This window comes from Lissotriton vulgaris, chromosome 10 (genome assembly GCF_964263255.1).
Source record: "Lissotriton vulgaris chromosome 10, aLisVul1.2, whole genome shotgun sequence".
Lineage (NCBI taxonomy): Eukaryota > Metazoa > Chordata > Amphibia > Caudata > Salamandridae > Lissotriton > Lissotriton vulgaris.
In genome coordinates, this window is record NC_141698.1 from 10,203,947 (window position 1) to 10,218,697 (window position 14,751).

A 14,751-nucleotide genomic window follows, 5' to 3' on the forward strand; every position below is an offset into this window, starting at 1 on the left:
GAAGGTAGTGTTAATGGTGCGTTGTAATTCTGGCGCAATGGCGGCTCTGTGGTAGATTGTGGTAGATGTGTGGTGGGCAGGGGTCTGTGGAGGCCCCTGAGTGGATGCCATTCATGGTCGAAGCGGCCTCTTCGGTTGTGACCGGTGTCCAGGAGGAGATGGCCGGCATTGCCGGAGGGCGGGATGGTTGCGAGTCAGATGTTTTGTCATTGAAGTTGTTGTAGAGGTTTTTGATCTTCAGGTGGAAGTAGGATCTGAGCTTGTCGCAGAGATCGTGGGAAGGGGTGATCTCCATGGCTTCACTGAGGGGCCTGGTAAATTCCTGGATGATGCTGAAGAGTTCCTTGGAGCTGCTAGAGTTAGCGAGGATTTTGTTGTGGATGAAGGTCTTTTTGGTGGTTCTGATGCATTGGTACCTGTTCTTTGTTGCCATTGTAAGAAGGCGATTGGGCTTTAAGATCTAATGTCTTTAGTGACGGCATTAATTATGATACCAATTAGTATGTCCTACGAACTTTTCTTTTTTGTTTTGCAATGCCTAGATAGAATTAACTTATGCATTATTTTTAGGCTAATGTATGTATTTATTTTTTTTAAATCGCAAATGTATTTGAGGGTAAATTTGAGAAAATGGGCCTGGATATGTTCACTGTTCATCTAAAAAAAAAAAAAAAACATTTTTATGTGCTTCTGTATATCTTTTATGATTACTAAATCGAAATAAAGATTTTGAATTGAATTGAATTGAATTGGTATTCTGTCATGGCGTACTTGTAGGTGGTGTGGTTTTCAGGAGTCTTGTTGTTTCTCTAGTTCTGCTCTAGATATCGGCAGGTATGTCTGGCTTCTTGGAGGTCAGTGGTGAACCAGGTGGCTTTCCTGGGGCGCTGTCTGTCGGAGTTGCGTAGTGGGGCGAGCTTGTCTGCGCAGTTGGAGATCCATGTGTGAAATTCCCTGGCTGCGAGGTTGGCGTTGGTTGCAGTAGTGGGGGTATCATGGGTGAGGATGGAGTTGGGCGGCTTCTCAGGGACTCGGCTTCAGTTCCTTCACGAAGATCTGGGTTTAATCCATCAACGGGCTGAAGACGGCTGGAATGCCAGAAACCGGTCCTCGGAAGCTTGTTTCCGGTCCAGGGAAGACATAGCTTGGCAGTTCAGGCTGCACTGTTCCCATGAGGCACAGGGTCAGACTGATTTGCATACAGCCAAGTCTGAACTGGGGTGGCAGAGTGGGCTAAAGAACGGTGATGGATTCAACCCAGATCTTTTGACAGGGTGTGAGTGTTTGATTGATTCAGATGCTCTGTCCATCACCACCCCCTTTTGTACCACATCCTGAATACAGCATGTCTCGAAGAGACAGAGCAACGCTGCCTAGGCGTGACCTAAAAAGGGTTTGGAGTGCTTTCCTGCCCCTGGATACCCTGCTCGTTCACGTGATTAGTGTCCTATACAAATTAACATAACATAACAAGGCTGATCATGTTCGGTCTTATTGTGTATAGGCCTCCAAATACTCCTTCCTATTATGTTGTTCTCTGTTTGCTACAGGTGTGGTGTGTTTCGTGGCCTTCTCTGGCTCAGTTGGGACTTGCAGCACTTTCCGGTGCTTGGTGAGACGTGGGTCTCGTCCCCGGTTCACCTGTGCAGTGTAGTTAGGGGTGACGCTGTTGCCACATTCCTCTTGATTGGTTTGTTCTTGGCCCCTCTTCTTAGAAGAGCTCCATTAATTCAAAGGGATTATGGTCTTCGGCTCATATGGTTCGCAGGGTGGCTGGTGGCCCGACGGAGTCTCTCACAGTCTCCTAAGGGCAGCATCATATGGGACATCGGCCACAAAACCCTTGTGAAAGGATTGTGTGGCTCTGGCAGGCGCTATTCAGGAGGGGGCGAGTGTGACGGATGTCTGGGTTTGTATTGATCAGCAAATAGACTTCCTGGCTGTTGTGTCAGCAGTTATTATTAAGGCCATTTGTGGCATCCTCCTCTGCTATCATGCCTGGCAATTCTTCTGGTTGTGGGGCTGGTAGGCGGATCTGGCTGTACCATCTTCGTTTCTTAGGTTTCTGTTGGGAGTACCTGGCCGGTCAGTGAACGGTTGGGTGGTCTGCTCGGCTGTCCTTCATGGATTGGTTGCATGCCTGGTCCTGCCTTCTAAGCCTTGGGATTGCTCCGTTGCTGGGGTTCCCAGGGGCTTCCGGCGTGAGGGCACCCGTTCCTATTTGTTCTGTTCGGGCAGGCTCTGCACGCTAAATCATGTCTTGAGCATTGCCATAGAGTTTAAATTGTTTGACGCTTCTCAAGTGAAATTATACATGCCCGCTTATATAATGATTGCCATCACAGCATAATCTGTTAATTGCGCGCCCTTTCTATTTCACACAGATGTAACTTTGACTCGGCATAACCATTCAGGCCATGCATGTAAATCCTTCATGTCTCGCATGTGCTATAACACCACAGTAATCTCACTGTTGGCGCTCCGCTTGGATGGTTTAAATTGCTCCGAGTACATGATTATACACTGTGATCCAGTCAACTCTCCCATCAGAGACTGAACTATTCAGCCATCTTGATGTGATTCTTCACCATCAAGGAAATCACTTCATTTATTGCCCCTCGAGTCCAAACAACCTTTCCTCCATTAACTCTGGTAGGTCCACATTGATTACACCAATTTGCTCCTTTCCATATACCAGACACACCATTCTTAAACCCACCTATTTCTAATTGTACAGGCTGTCCCTTGTATTGCCTTGTCCTGAGGAAGAACCACTGTGCTTATTAATAAATCACGCACCTTGGGATCGAAACGTCGACGTGCTTGTGATAATCCTGGCCCTCCTCTCCGTCTCAAGTGAAATGGAAATTTAAAACCCAAGCAGGTCGGAGCTTCATGTACCTAGGGATGAATTTCCTCTGAATTATTTTTTTTCAACAATTCATACAGCACTGTATATATCCTGCTCATATTAAGCACCTTTTTTCGCACTTTCTCTCACCTTAACACTTGTGCCGTTGGACCAAAGTATATGTTCTTGAACTCTGACAGCCGTGTAATGTCAGTTGGATACCATAAAATGTAAAAGAATAGATGGATTTTTCCCTAAATATAGACTGTGATTGATTTAAATTTGGTGTGTCGTTGATTCAAGTTCTTTGTCTTTTTTTTTCTTTTTCGTTGATTATTACTGAAAAGTTTGAGTACTGTTTTCTTGCATTGGTTATTATTGAGTATACTAAGAATCAATTCTGTTACCCGACAGAACCAGCTCTCTCCACATTCAGGTGGGGTAGGCGGCAGAATGTCCTTCCCCAATGAAGGTCCCTCTGGGCAGCGCTCCTGGCTTCGCCTGTCTGGTGGGCACATGGCCTGTGGTTGGTAGGATGCAGCGTTCCTTCAAACATGGGTGCTTGACTTTCCGTCTAGTGGTTTTGGAGCTTTGTTTAGAGCTACCATCTCATCGACATCTTCCTTCCTCCAGTTACAGGGTTCCTCCCTGCTCCCGTTCCACGACGGGTAATCCCAGTCCCACTGGTTCGGGTTGGTTGGGGGGTGTGTGCTGTTCTTTTCCTGGTATGGATGTTCGGAGGTATTTTGGCTGATGTTGGGTCTGTGGCGCCTCGTCTAATGGGTGGCATCCTTTCCATTCGAATGCTATTCTTACAGCAGCTGCTTCCCCTGAGGTCTCCTGGGGTCTTCGTGGCTGCGATTGTTCTGCAGGTTGCATTCCTACACATTCCTGTTTGTCTGTGTCGTTGGCAGTTTCTGAGATTCGCTGGGGGGTCAACACTTTTCCAGTTCCTGCCACTCAGGCTGTGCCAATCTACTGATTGTTGTCATCGCTTTGGCTCCCCTGATTGCTGTTCTGATGCCTAATGGCTTCTAAGTGTTTACAAGGTAGCTGTTTCTATGGGCTCAGTCGCCTGTGGGTTCGCCAGGGCTTTCTTGCTGGGGGAGTTCTGGATTGTTGGGCCATTCGCCTATGCAGGGGTTTTGGTCCTCTCAGGACTGTTGTCTTTCTACTCAGGTGTTTGCCAAAGTGTGTCGGTTGTGGGGTCGCCCCTGGGTGGGCCTGTTTGTGTGCCCCGGTATTGAACTCCTTGCCCGGTTTTGTTTCCAAAGGTTTCCAAGTTGGATGTCCTGACGGTTCCTTGACCTGTGGGCCTAATGTTTGCTTCCCTCAGTTTCCTTGTCTGGAGGTTTCTGGTTCGGGTTCGAAGGGGAATGGCTTGAGTTGTTCTGGTGGCTCCGGCAAGGCCAGTTGTGTTTGATTTCCTCTGTTGTTGGAGATGGTGGTGGGTCTGGAGTGGCGGGTTACATTGGTTTTGTCTGCCCTATGGTGTCTGAGTCTCCCTCTCTGGTGATACCCAAGTTGGCGACTTGGAGGTTGAGCGGTGTAACTTCATAGTGCAGGGTCTTTCAGATTCTGTCTCCTCTTCTGTTCTGATGTCTGCCAGGTCTTTTTCTGCTCAGCATTGGAATTCCGTTTGGGGTTGGTGTGATCTAATGCATGTGGTCCTGCTTTCTGTTTCTCAGCCTCCGGTGCTGGAATTCCCCCAGGATGGGCTTTTGAGGCTTTTCGGTCCACTTGAAGGGGTCTGGTGGTCGGTCTGGGTCTGGTCTCCAGGTTCTTTGAGGGGGTGTCCTTTCGTTCGGGTGGTGTGTCCTTGGATTTTACATCTGGTCTTGTGGTCTCTCCAGGATCTCCCGTTTGTATCTCTGCCATCTGTGGGGTTTTGCCTTCTGGCTTAGTAGGTGTTTTGTTTGGTGGTGGTAATTAATGTCTGCTTGCCGGTTGGGTGAGTTTGACTCATTGTCTTGTCTGTCTGCTTTCTTTTGTGTGTTTGAGGTCAGGTTTTGGCTCTGAAGTCCTGTCTGCTATGCTCGAGCTGGGCTGTCTTTACTGTTTGTTTGCCCATAAATGTGCTTCTTGGTTTGGGTATTTCTAAGCAGATACTTCTACAGTGGTCCTGATCTTTTTTGGCTTGGAATGTCTCATTTTGTAATGGAGATGAGCAAGAGCATGTAATGCTTATTTTACTTACAGTAAGCTGCATTACTCCGAGTCCTACTCTTGCGTATCTCCATTACAGCCCTCCCTCCCGGTTGTCAGGCCAACTATGTCTACGGCGGCTTGGGGCATACTGGAGCTCTGGTAGGCGCTTTGTATATTGGTAGGTGGTGTTTCTACGTGGCACAGGGTTCTCCGTATGTAATAAAGAGAAGCGAGAGTAGGACTTGGAGTAATTCAATTACCGGTAACTAATAGAAGCATTACAAACGATCTCGCTGCTAGCGTCTTCAACTTAAACCGGACGATTTCCCAATTCTAATTTGTTTCAACCCTCAACTGCTGTATTAATGTCTAAAAACACATTCTAACAACGACATCTTTCCAATATAATAAACACTATTAGTAAAAAAATAACTACTCATTAAAAAGTGAAATAATGTCTACAATCTGAAATTACCCATATCGAATGTTTTTATTCCAGCGCCCACATCCAAATGTATCAAACACAACTCTCATAACCTAAAATTAAGAGCAACACATGACGTAGCTCTCCGGAAGCCACTTCAGAGCAGGAGGCGCTGATGGAGTTGGAGAAAGTTGTTTTGTTACGTTCTCTGGTTGCTGTAGGACTGCTCTGCTGAAGGAAAAAACATTGATGGAGACTGCACATAATCAGAGCTTTGACATAAAATTCACGCGGTGGTTGTGACGTTGTGGGCTCTTTCATTAGAGCTGCGGCGCTAGTATAATTTAGTTTTGTAGCAACTGCTATTGTAGCTGTGGACGGAAGACACACTTTGGGTCTGATTATGATCTTGGCGGACAGGGTTACTCCGTCACAAATGTGACGGATATCCGATCTGCCAGATTACAATTCCATTATATCCAATGGAACTTGTAATGAGGCGGGCGGAATATCCGTCACGTTTTGCCCGATGAACCCGTCCGCCAAGATCGTAATAAAGCCCTTTGCGCTGTCGCTCTCTGGCCCTTGATCTTCAAAATAAACCTCAGAAATGTCTTTTGTGTCTCTTGATTTCTGTTGACCAGCAGCGCCCGGCAGTTATCAATGTGTGGTCGTTGATGAAGACTTCTATTTCCCTATAGTGTCTTCTCTGCCTGCTGTAGCTGCACTCCCAGGCCTCGATGAAGTCTCTGCAGAGTGAGGAGGACCAGGGACACTCAGGATGGACGAAGGGACCTTATTTCAATGGGACTGAATTCCAGCGGGTTGAGTGAATTGCACTCTGGGTAAATCACAGGACGAATATCCCCAGTGTGGACCACAGAGAGATTCATGGCCGCGCTTACAAGAGCTGTTTAAAGGCTGAACTTACTGCAGGTATCCTCAGCACGTTGTCAAGTACTGCCACGCAACTCTGCCAGGACGAGTCACCACCAGAGGATGTTTGAAAGGATAATCAACACCAAATTACCTCAATTTGTGGAAAACAGCACACCTGAACATGAGGGTATTGAGGATGAGATAGTCAAGCAAAGCAGGAAATTCTCATTGAAATGGTAGAGACATGGGGGCTGGTTTAGATCTCGGCGGATGGGTTACTCCGTCACAACGGTGAGGGATATACTGTTCACCGAAATACAAAATCCATGATATCCTACGGGATTTATATTTCGGCAAATGGGATATCCGTTACCATTGTATTGGAGTAAACCGTCCGCCAAGATCTAAATGAGGCCCTAGGTGTCAATCGAAGGATGGGGTCAGATGAGGACAGCTAAGTAACACTAATGCTCCCTTAGAAGCGCACGGCTGCGCGTCCTGTGTGGCCTTGAAGTGGACAAGCCTCTTCTGCAACTTGGGTGGATTCACGCTAGAAATCTGAGGGATCAAAGCCTCCTGCTCAGACATTTGGCCCAAGACTGGGATCTCGGTGAATGAGATGCTGTTGCTTAAATGGAGCAGTCAAGACATCCTAGAGCAGTCACCACAGCATAGTAGCTACTGCTATGAAAACACTTGTAGGATGGAGAAGGGACACATGGGTTGTGTCTTAAGCCCACCTTACCACTCAAGGAGCCCCTTGCAGAGAACGGCAAATGTCGAATGATCCATCGTGCTTCAGAGGCAAGCCATGGAGGGACGAGGTGTGAAGAATCCACGCGAGAAGAAGACCCCCTGCTCACGATGGCCAGGCAATTTACAAAAAGGGGGGGGGTGGTGATGAACAGAGTGTCTGAGTTAAACAGACCACTCTTACCCAGTCCAAAGATCAGAGCTTGATCCATCACCGTTATTTATCTCACTGCCCCATCCCAGCTCAGAAACTGGCTATATGCAAATCAGTCTGTCCCTGGCCCAGTGCATCATGGGAACAGGGCAGACTAAACTACCAAGCCAATTCTTCACCAGAAAGGAGACAAGCTACCGGGGACCGGTTTCTGGCATTTCAGCCTTCTTCGGCCCGGCTTGCTTGAATCCTGATGGAGCAGTGAGAAAGGGACTCATGTCTGAGTATACCCTGCCACACCTATAGTGGCCAAAAACAGTTTACAAAAAGGGGGGTGGTGATGAACAGAGTGTCTGAGTTAAACAGACCACTCTTACCCAGTCCAAAGATCAGAGCTTGATCCATCACCGTTATTTATCTCACTGCCCCATCCCAGCTCAGAAAATGGCCAGGCTGCGCAGGCGCACTTTGCCCCCAAGCACGAGGACTGCCAACAAGCTCTCTTCCTGTTTGACAGAATCTGCAGAAACAGTTTCTTTACAAATGGCTTTCTTTATCTTTACATACACGGAAAAACAAACAACATAGGACTGTAAAAAAACTTTTTCGGTAAATATTAAAAAATAATAATAATAGATAGAGAAGATGTAAAAAACAAAACTTAAAAGTGCCCATTATGAGTTCAAGTAACGCGTTGAGAGCTTGGTGATTCCTGGAAGGTTGTGGATGGCAGTGGCAAGCCACAAAACATTTGGAGCGGCAGGGGATTTGCTTGGATGCAATGAGGTTCATCTGTTCCTCGCCTCCAACTTCCCGGGGGAATTCAGTTTTCTGATGTGGAGGTTCAGGTGATGTCCACATACCCAGTTGGCTTCTTTTCCGTTTCTTCCTCTGGGATTCTCAGATGTGCCCCATGTTGGGTCTCAGGGGTGTCCTGTTTCCAAGGCCCTGGTGGTCCCTCCTCCCCCCCTGGAGGCTCAGCCAGGGCTCTGACATTTCCCACTATGGTGGACAGGAGCCGCCTCACCCGGGCCAGGTCTACCATACCAATGCTTGAGTGTTTCTGCATCAGGGCTCAGGTGTTTCCTGCACCTGTGAGAATTGTGTTTGACCCGTTGCCTTCCCCTTCCTCGTCAGCCTCCATGATGGCACAGCCATGTGTCCACTCCTCGCCCCGCCCCGCGCGGCTCAGCACCTCAGTCCAGCGGCGCTGCAGCTCCTCTGTCTCGGCACTGAAGTAGAAGACAAGGTGGCTCTGGCTCATCTTGAAGGCATGCCGTCTCTCGATGCGGTCACTGGCTTCCGGCGGCCCCACCTCGAAGCCAATCAGGGGCAGACTGCGTTGAGCCTTCACGTCCTGCAAAAGAGAGAGGGAGTCAGAGCTCAATGAGAAGTGCTGAGATTTCAAAACAACTCTAGGGTTTAATGACAAGCACCTGGGATTACTGGTGTGACTGAGGTCCTCCTACCTGGGGGATTACTGGTGGATCTGAGGTCCAATCTACCCTGGGATTACTGGTGTTACTGAGATCCTCCTACCTGGGGGATTACTGGTGGATCTGAGGTCCCATCTACCCTGGTGATTACTGGTGTAACTGAGGTCCCATCTACCCTGGTGATTACTAGTGTGACTGAGGTCCATCCTACACTGGGGATTACTGGCATGACTGAGGTCCAACCTACCCTGGGATTACTGGTGTGACTGAGGTCCCATCTACCCTGGGGATTACTGGTGTGACTGAGGCCCACCTACCCTGGGGATTACTGGTGTAACTGAGGTCTCATCTACCCTGGGATTACTGGTGTGACTGAGGTCCTCTCTACCCTGGGGATTACTGGTGTGACTGAGGTCCTCCTACCTGGGGGATTACTGGTGGATCTGAGGTCCCATCTACCCTGGTGATTACTGGCATGACTGAGGTCCTCTCTACCATGGGGATTACTGATGTAACTGAGGTCCCATCTACTCTAGGATTACTGGCATGACTGAGGCCCACCTACCCTGGGATTACTGGTGTGACTGAGGTCCCATCTACCGTGGGATTACTGGTGTAACTGAGGTCCCATCTACTCTAGGATTACTGGCATGACTGAGGCCCACCTACCCTGGGATTACTGGTGTGACTGAGGTCCCATCTACCGTGGGATTACTGGTGTAACTGAGGTCCCATCTACTCTAGGATTACTGGCATGACGGAGGCCCACCTACCCTGGGATTACTGGTGTGACTGAGGTCCCATCTACCGTGGGATTACTGGTGTAACTGAGGTCCCATCTACTCTAGGAGTACTGCCATGACTGAGGCCCACCTACCCTGGGATTACTGGTGTGACTGAGGTCCACCTACCCTGGGATTACTGGTGTGACTGAGGTCCACCTACCCTGCGATTACTGGTGTGACTGAGGTCCCATCTACTCTAGGATTACTGGCATGACGGAGGCCCACCTACCCTGGGATTACTGGTGTGACTGAGGTCCACCTACCCTGGGATTACTGGTGTGACTGAGGCCCACCTACCCTAGGATTACTAGTGTGACTGAGGTCCATCCTACCCTGGGGATTACTGGTGTAACTGAGGTCCCATCTACCCTGGGGATTACTGGTGTGACTGAGGTCCTCTCTACCCTGGGGATTACTGGTGTGACTGAGGTCCTCCTACCTGGGGGATTACTGGTGTGACTGAGGTCCTCTCTACCCTGGGGATTACTGGTGTGACTGAGGTCCTCCTACCTGGGGGATTACTGGTGTGACTGAGGTCCTCTCTACCCTGGGGATTACTGGTGTGACTGAGGTGCTCCTACCTGGCGGATTACTGATGTGACTGAGGTCCCATCTACCCTGGGGATTACTAATGTGACGGGGGCCCAGCTACCCTGGGTATTACTGGTGTGACTGAGGTCCTCCTACCTGGGGGATTACTGATGTGACTGAGGTCCCATCTACCCTGGGGATTACTAATGTGACGGAGGCCCAGCTACCCTGGGGATTACTGGTGTGACTGAGGTCCATCCTACCCTGGGGGTTACTGGTGTGACTGAGGTCCCATCTACCCTGGGGATTACTGGTGTAACTGAGGTCCCATCTACCCTGGGATTACTGGTGTGACTGAGGTCCTCTCTACCCTGGGGATTACTGGTGTGACTGAGGTCTTCCTACCTGGGGGATTACTGGTGGATCTGATGCCCCACCTACCCTGGGTTTACTGGTGTAACTGAGGTCCCATCTACCCTGGGATTACTGGTGTGACTAAGGTCCACCCTCCCTGGGGATTACTGGTGTGACTGAGGTCCTCTCTACCCTGGGGATTACTGGTGTGACTGAGGTCCCATCTACCGTGGGATTACTGGTGTGGGTGAGGTTCAACCCACCCTGGGATTACTGCTGTGACTGAGGCCCCACCTGCCCTGGGATTACTGGTGTAACTGAGGTCCCCTCTACCCTGGGGATTACTGGTGTGTGTGTGTGGGGGGGGGGGGGGTCCACCAACCCCGGGGATTACTGGTGTAACTGAGGTCCATCCTACCCTGGATGTTACTGGTGTGACTGAGGTCCCACCTACCCTGGGGATTACTGGTGTAACTGAGGTCCCATCTACCCTGGGGATTACTGGTGTGGGTGGGGTCCACCTACCCTGGGGATTACTGGTGTAACTGAGGCCCAGCTACCCTGGGGATTACTGGTGTGACTGAGGTCCATCCTACCCTGGGGGTTACTGGTGTGACTGAGGTCCCCTTTACCCTGGATGTCACTGGTGTGACTGAGGTCCCACCTACTTTGGAGATTACTGATGTAACAGGTCCACGTACCCTGGGAATTACTGGTGGATCTGAGGGCCACCTACCATGGGATTACTGGTGTGACTGAGGCCCCAGCTACCCTGGGGATTATTGGTGTGACTGAGGCCCCACCTAACCTGTGGATTACTGGTGTAACTGAGGTCCCATCTACCCTGGGATACTGGCATGACTGATGTCCCCTCTACCCTGGGGATTACTGGTGTGACTGAGGCCCACCTACCCTGGGATTACGAGTGTGACTGAGGTTCATCCTACCCTGAGGATTACTGGCATGACTGAGGTCCAACCTACCCTGGGATTACTGGTGTGACTGAGGCCCCACCTTCCCTGGGGATTACCGGTGTGACTGAGGCCCACCTACCCTGGGGATTAATGGTGTGACTGAGGTCCTCCCACCTGGGGGATTACTGATGTGACTGAGGTCCCATCTACCCTGGGGATTACTAATGTGACGGAGGCCCAGCTACCCTGGGGATTACTGGTGTGACTGAGGTCCCATCTACCCTGGGGATTACTGGTGTAACTGAGGTCCCATCTACCCTGGGATTACTGGTGTGACTGAGGTCCTCTCTACCCTGGGGATTACTGGTGTGACTGAGGTCTTCCTACCTGGGGGATTACTGGTGGATCTGATGCCCCACCTACCCTGGGTTTACTGGTGTAACTGAGGTCCCATCTACCCTGGGATTACTGGTGTGACTAAGGTCCACCTTCCCTGGGGATTACTGGTGTGATTGAGGTCCTCTCTACCCTGGGGATTACTGGTGTGACTGAGGTCCCATCTACCGTGGGATTACTGGTGTGGGTGAGGTTCAACCCACCCTGGGATTACTGCTGTGACTGAGGCCCCACCTGCCCTGGGATTACTGGTGTAACTGAGGTCCCCTCTACCCTGGGGATTACTGGTGTGTGTGTGGGGGGGGGGTCCACCAACCCCGGGGATTACTGGTGTAACTGAGGCCCAGCTACCCTGGGGATTACTGGTGTGACTGAGGTCCATCCTACCCTGGATGTTACTGGTGTGACTGAGGTCCCACCTACCCTGGGGATTACTGGTGTAACTGAGGTCCCATCTACCCTGGGGATTACTGGTGTGGGTGGGGTCCACCTACCCTGGGGATTACTGGTGTAACTGAGGCCCAGCTACCCTGGGGATTACTGGTGTGACTGAGGTCCATCCTACCCTGGGGGTTACTGGTGTGACTGAGGTCCCCTTTACCCTGGATGTCACTGGTGTGACTGAGGTCCCACCTACTTTGGAGATTACTGATGTAACAGGTCCACGTACCCTGGGAATTACTGGTGGATCTGAGGGCCACCTACCATGGGATTACTGGTGTGACTGAGGCCCCAGCTACCCTGGGGATTATTGGTGTGACTGAGGCCCCACCTAACCTGTGGATTACTGGTGTAACTGAGGTCCCATCTACCCTGGGATACTGGCATGACTGATGTCCCCTCTACCCTGGGGATTACTGGTGTGACTGAGGCCCACCTACCCTGGGATTACGAGTGTGACTGAGGTTCATCCTACCCTGAGGATTACTGGCATGACTGAGGTCCAACCTACCCTGGGATTACTGGTGTGACTGAGGCCCCACCTTCCCTGGGGATTACCGGTGTGACTGAGGCCCACCTACCCTGGGGATTAATGGTGTGACTGAGGTCCTCCCACCTGGGGGATTACTGATGTGACTGAGGTCCCATCTACCCTGGGGATTACTAATGTGACGGAGGCCCAGCTACCCTGGGGATTACTGGTGTGACTGAGGTCCCATCTACCCTGGGGATTACTGGTGTAACTGAGGTCCCATCTACCCTGGGATTACTGGTGTGACTGAGGTCCTCTCTACCCTGGGGATTACTGGTGTGACTGAGGTCTTCCTACCTGGGGGATTACTGGTGGATCTGATGCCCCACCTACCCTGGGTTTACTGGTGTAACTGAGGTCCCATCTACCCTGGGATTACTGGTGTGACTAAGGTCCACCTTCCCTGGGGATTACTGGTGTGATTGAGGTCCTCTCTACCCTGGGGATTACTGGTGTGACTGAGGTCCCATCTACCGTGGGATTACTGGTGTGGGTGAGGTTCAACCCACCCTGGGATTACTGCTGTGACTGAGGCCCCACCTGCCCTGGGATTACTGGTGTAACTGAGGTCCCCTCTACCCTGGGGATTACTGGTGTGTGTGTGGGGGGGGGGTCCACCAACCCCGGGGATTACTGGTGTAACTGAGGCCCAGCTACCCTGGGGATTACTGGTGTGACTGAGGTCCATCCTACCCTGGATGTTACTGGTGTGACTGAGGTCCCACCTACCCTGGGGATTACTGGTGTAACTGAGGTCCCATCTACCCTGGGGATTACTGGTGTGGGTGGGGTCCACCTACCCTGGGGATTACTGGTGTAACTGAGGCCCAGCTACCCTGGGGATTACTGGTGTGACTGAGGTCCATCCTACCCTGGGGGTTACTGGTGTGACTGAGGTCCCCTTTACCCTGGATGTCACTGGTGTGACTGAGGTCCCACCTACTTTGGAGATTACTGATGTAACTGAGGTCCACCTACCCTGGGAATTACTGGTGGATCTGAGGGCCACCTACCATGGGATTACTGGTGTGACTGAGGCCCCAGCTACCCTGGGGATTACTGGTGTGACTGAGGCCCACCTACCCTGGGATTACGAGTGTGACTGAGGTTCATCCTACCCTGAGGATTACTGGCATGACTGAGGTCCAACCTACCCTGGGATTACTGGTGTGACTGAGGCCCCACCTTCCCTGGGGATTACCGTTGTGACTGAGGCCCACCTACCCTGGGGATTACTGGTGTAACTGAGGTCCCATCTACCCTGGGATTACTAGTGTGTGTGAGGTTCAACCCACCCTGGGATTACTGGTGTGACTGAGGCCCCACCTGCCCTGGGATTACTGGTGTGACTGAGGTCCACCTACCTTGATTACTGGTGTGACTGAGGCCCACCTTCCCTGGGGATTACTGGTGTGACTGAGGCCCACCTACCCTGGGATTACTAGTGTGACTGAGGTCCCATCTACCCTGGGGATTACTGGTGTGACTGAGGTCCTCTCTACCCTGGGGATTACTGGTGTGACTGAGGTCCTCCTACCTGGGGGATTACTGGTGTGACTGAGGTCCTCTCTACCCTGGGGATTACTGGTGTGACGGAGGTCCTCCTACCTGGGGGATTACTGGTGTGACTGAGGTCCTCTCTACCCTGGGGATTACTGGTGTGACTGAGGTCCTCCTACCTGGGGTATTACTGATGTGACTGAGGTCCCATCTGCCCTGGGGATTACTAATGTGACTGAGGCCCACCTACCCTGGGGATTACTGGTGTGACTGAGGCCCTCCTACCCTGGGGATTACTGGTGTGACTGAGGCCCACCTACCCTGGGGATTACTGGTGTGACTGAGGCCCTCCTACCCTGGGGATTACTGGTGTAACTGAGGTCCCATCTACCCTGGGGATTACTGGTGTGGGTGGGATCCACCTACCCCGGGAATTACTGGTGTAACTGAGGCCCACCTACCCTGGGAATACTGGTGTGACTGAGGTCCTCTCCACCCTGGGGATTACTGGTGTGACTGAGGTCCACCTACCCTGGGGATTACTGGTGTAACTGAGGCCCACCTACCTGGGATTACTGGTGTGACTGAGGTCCACCTACCCTGGGATTACTGGTGTGCATGAGGTCCACCTACCCTGGGATTACTGGTGTGAC

The 14,751-nt window shown here is 51.1% G+C and overlaps 1 protein-coding gene across 3 annotated transcripts in view; it reads right to left on the reverse strand.

Annotated features, from left to right (window-relative positions):
• Nucleotides 1-7,741: 7,741 nt before the first annotated feature.
• Nucleotides 7,742-14,751, reverse strand: part of FGD1 (FYVE, RhoGEF and PH domain containing 1) — a 221,591-nt gene continuing 214,581 nt past the window's right edge. For all 3 annotated transcript variants that reach the window (XM_086940178.1, XM_086940179.1, XM_086940180.1), the window contains exon 18: nt 7,742-8,566. In XM_086940178.1, coding sequence (XP_086796304.1) covers nt 8,285-8,566 — 282 coding nt within the window. In that variant the 3' untranslated portion in view covers nt 7,742-8,284. The remainder of the gene's footprint in view (nt 8,567-14,751) is intronic.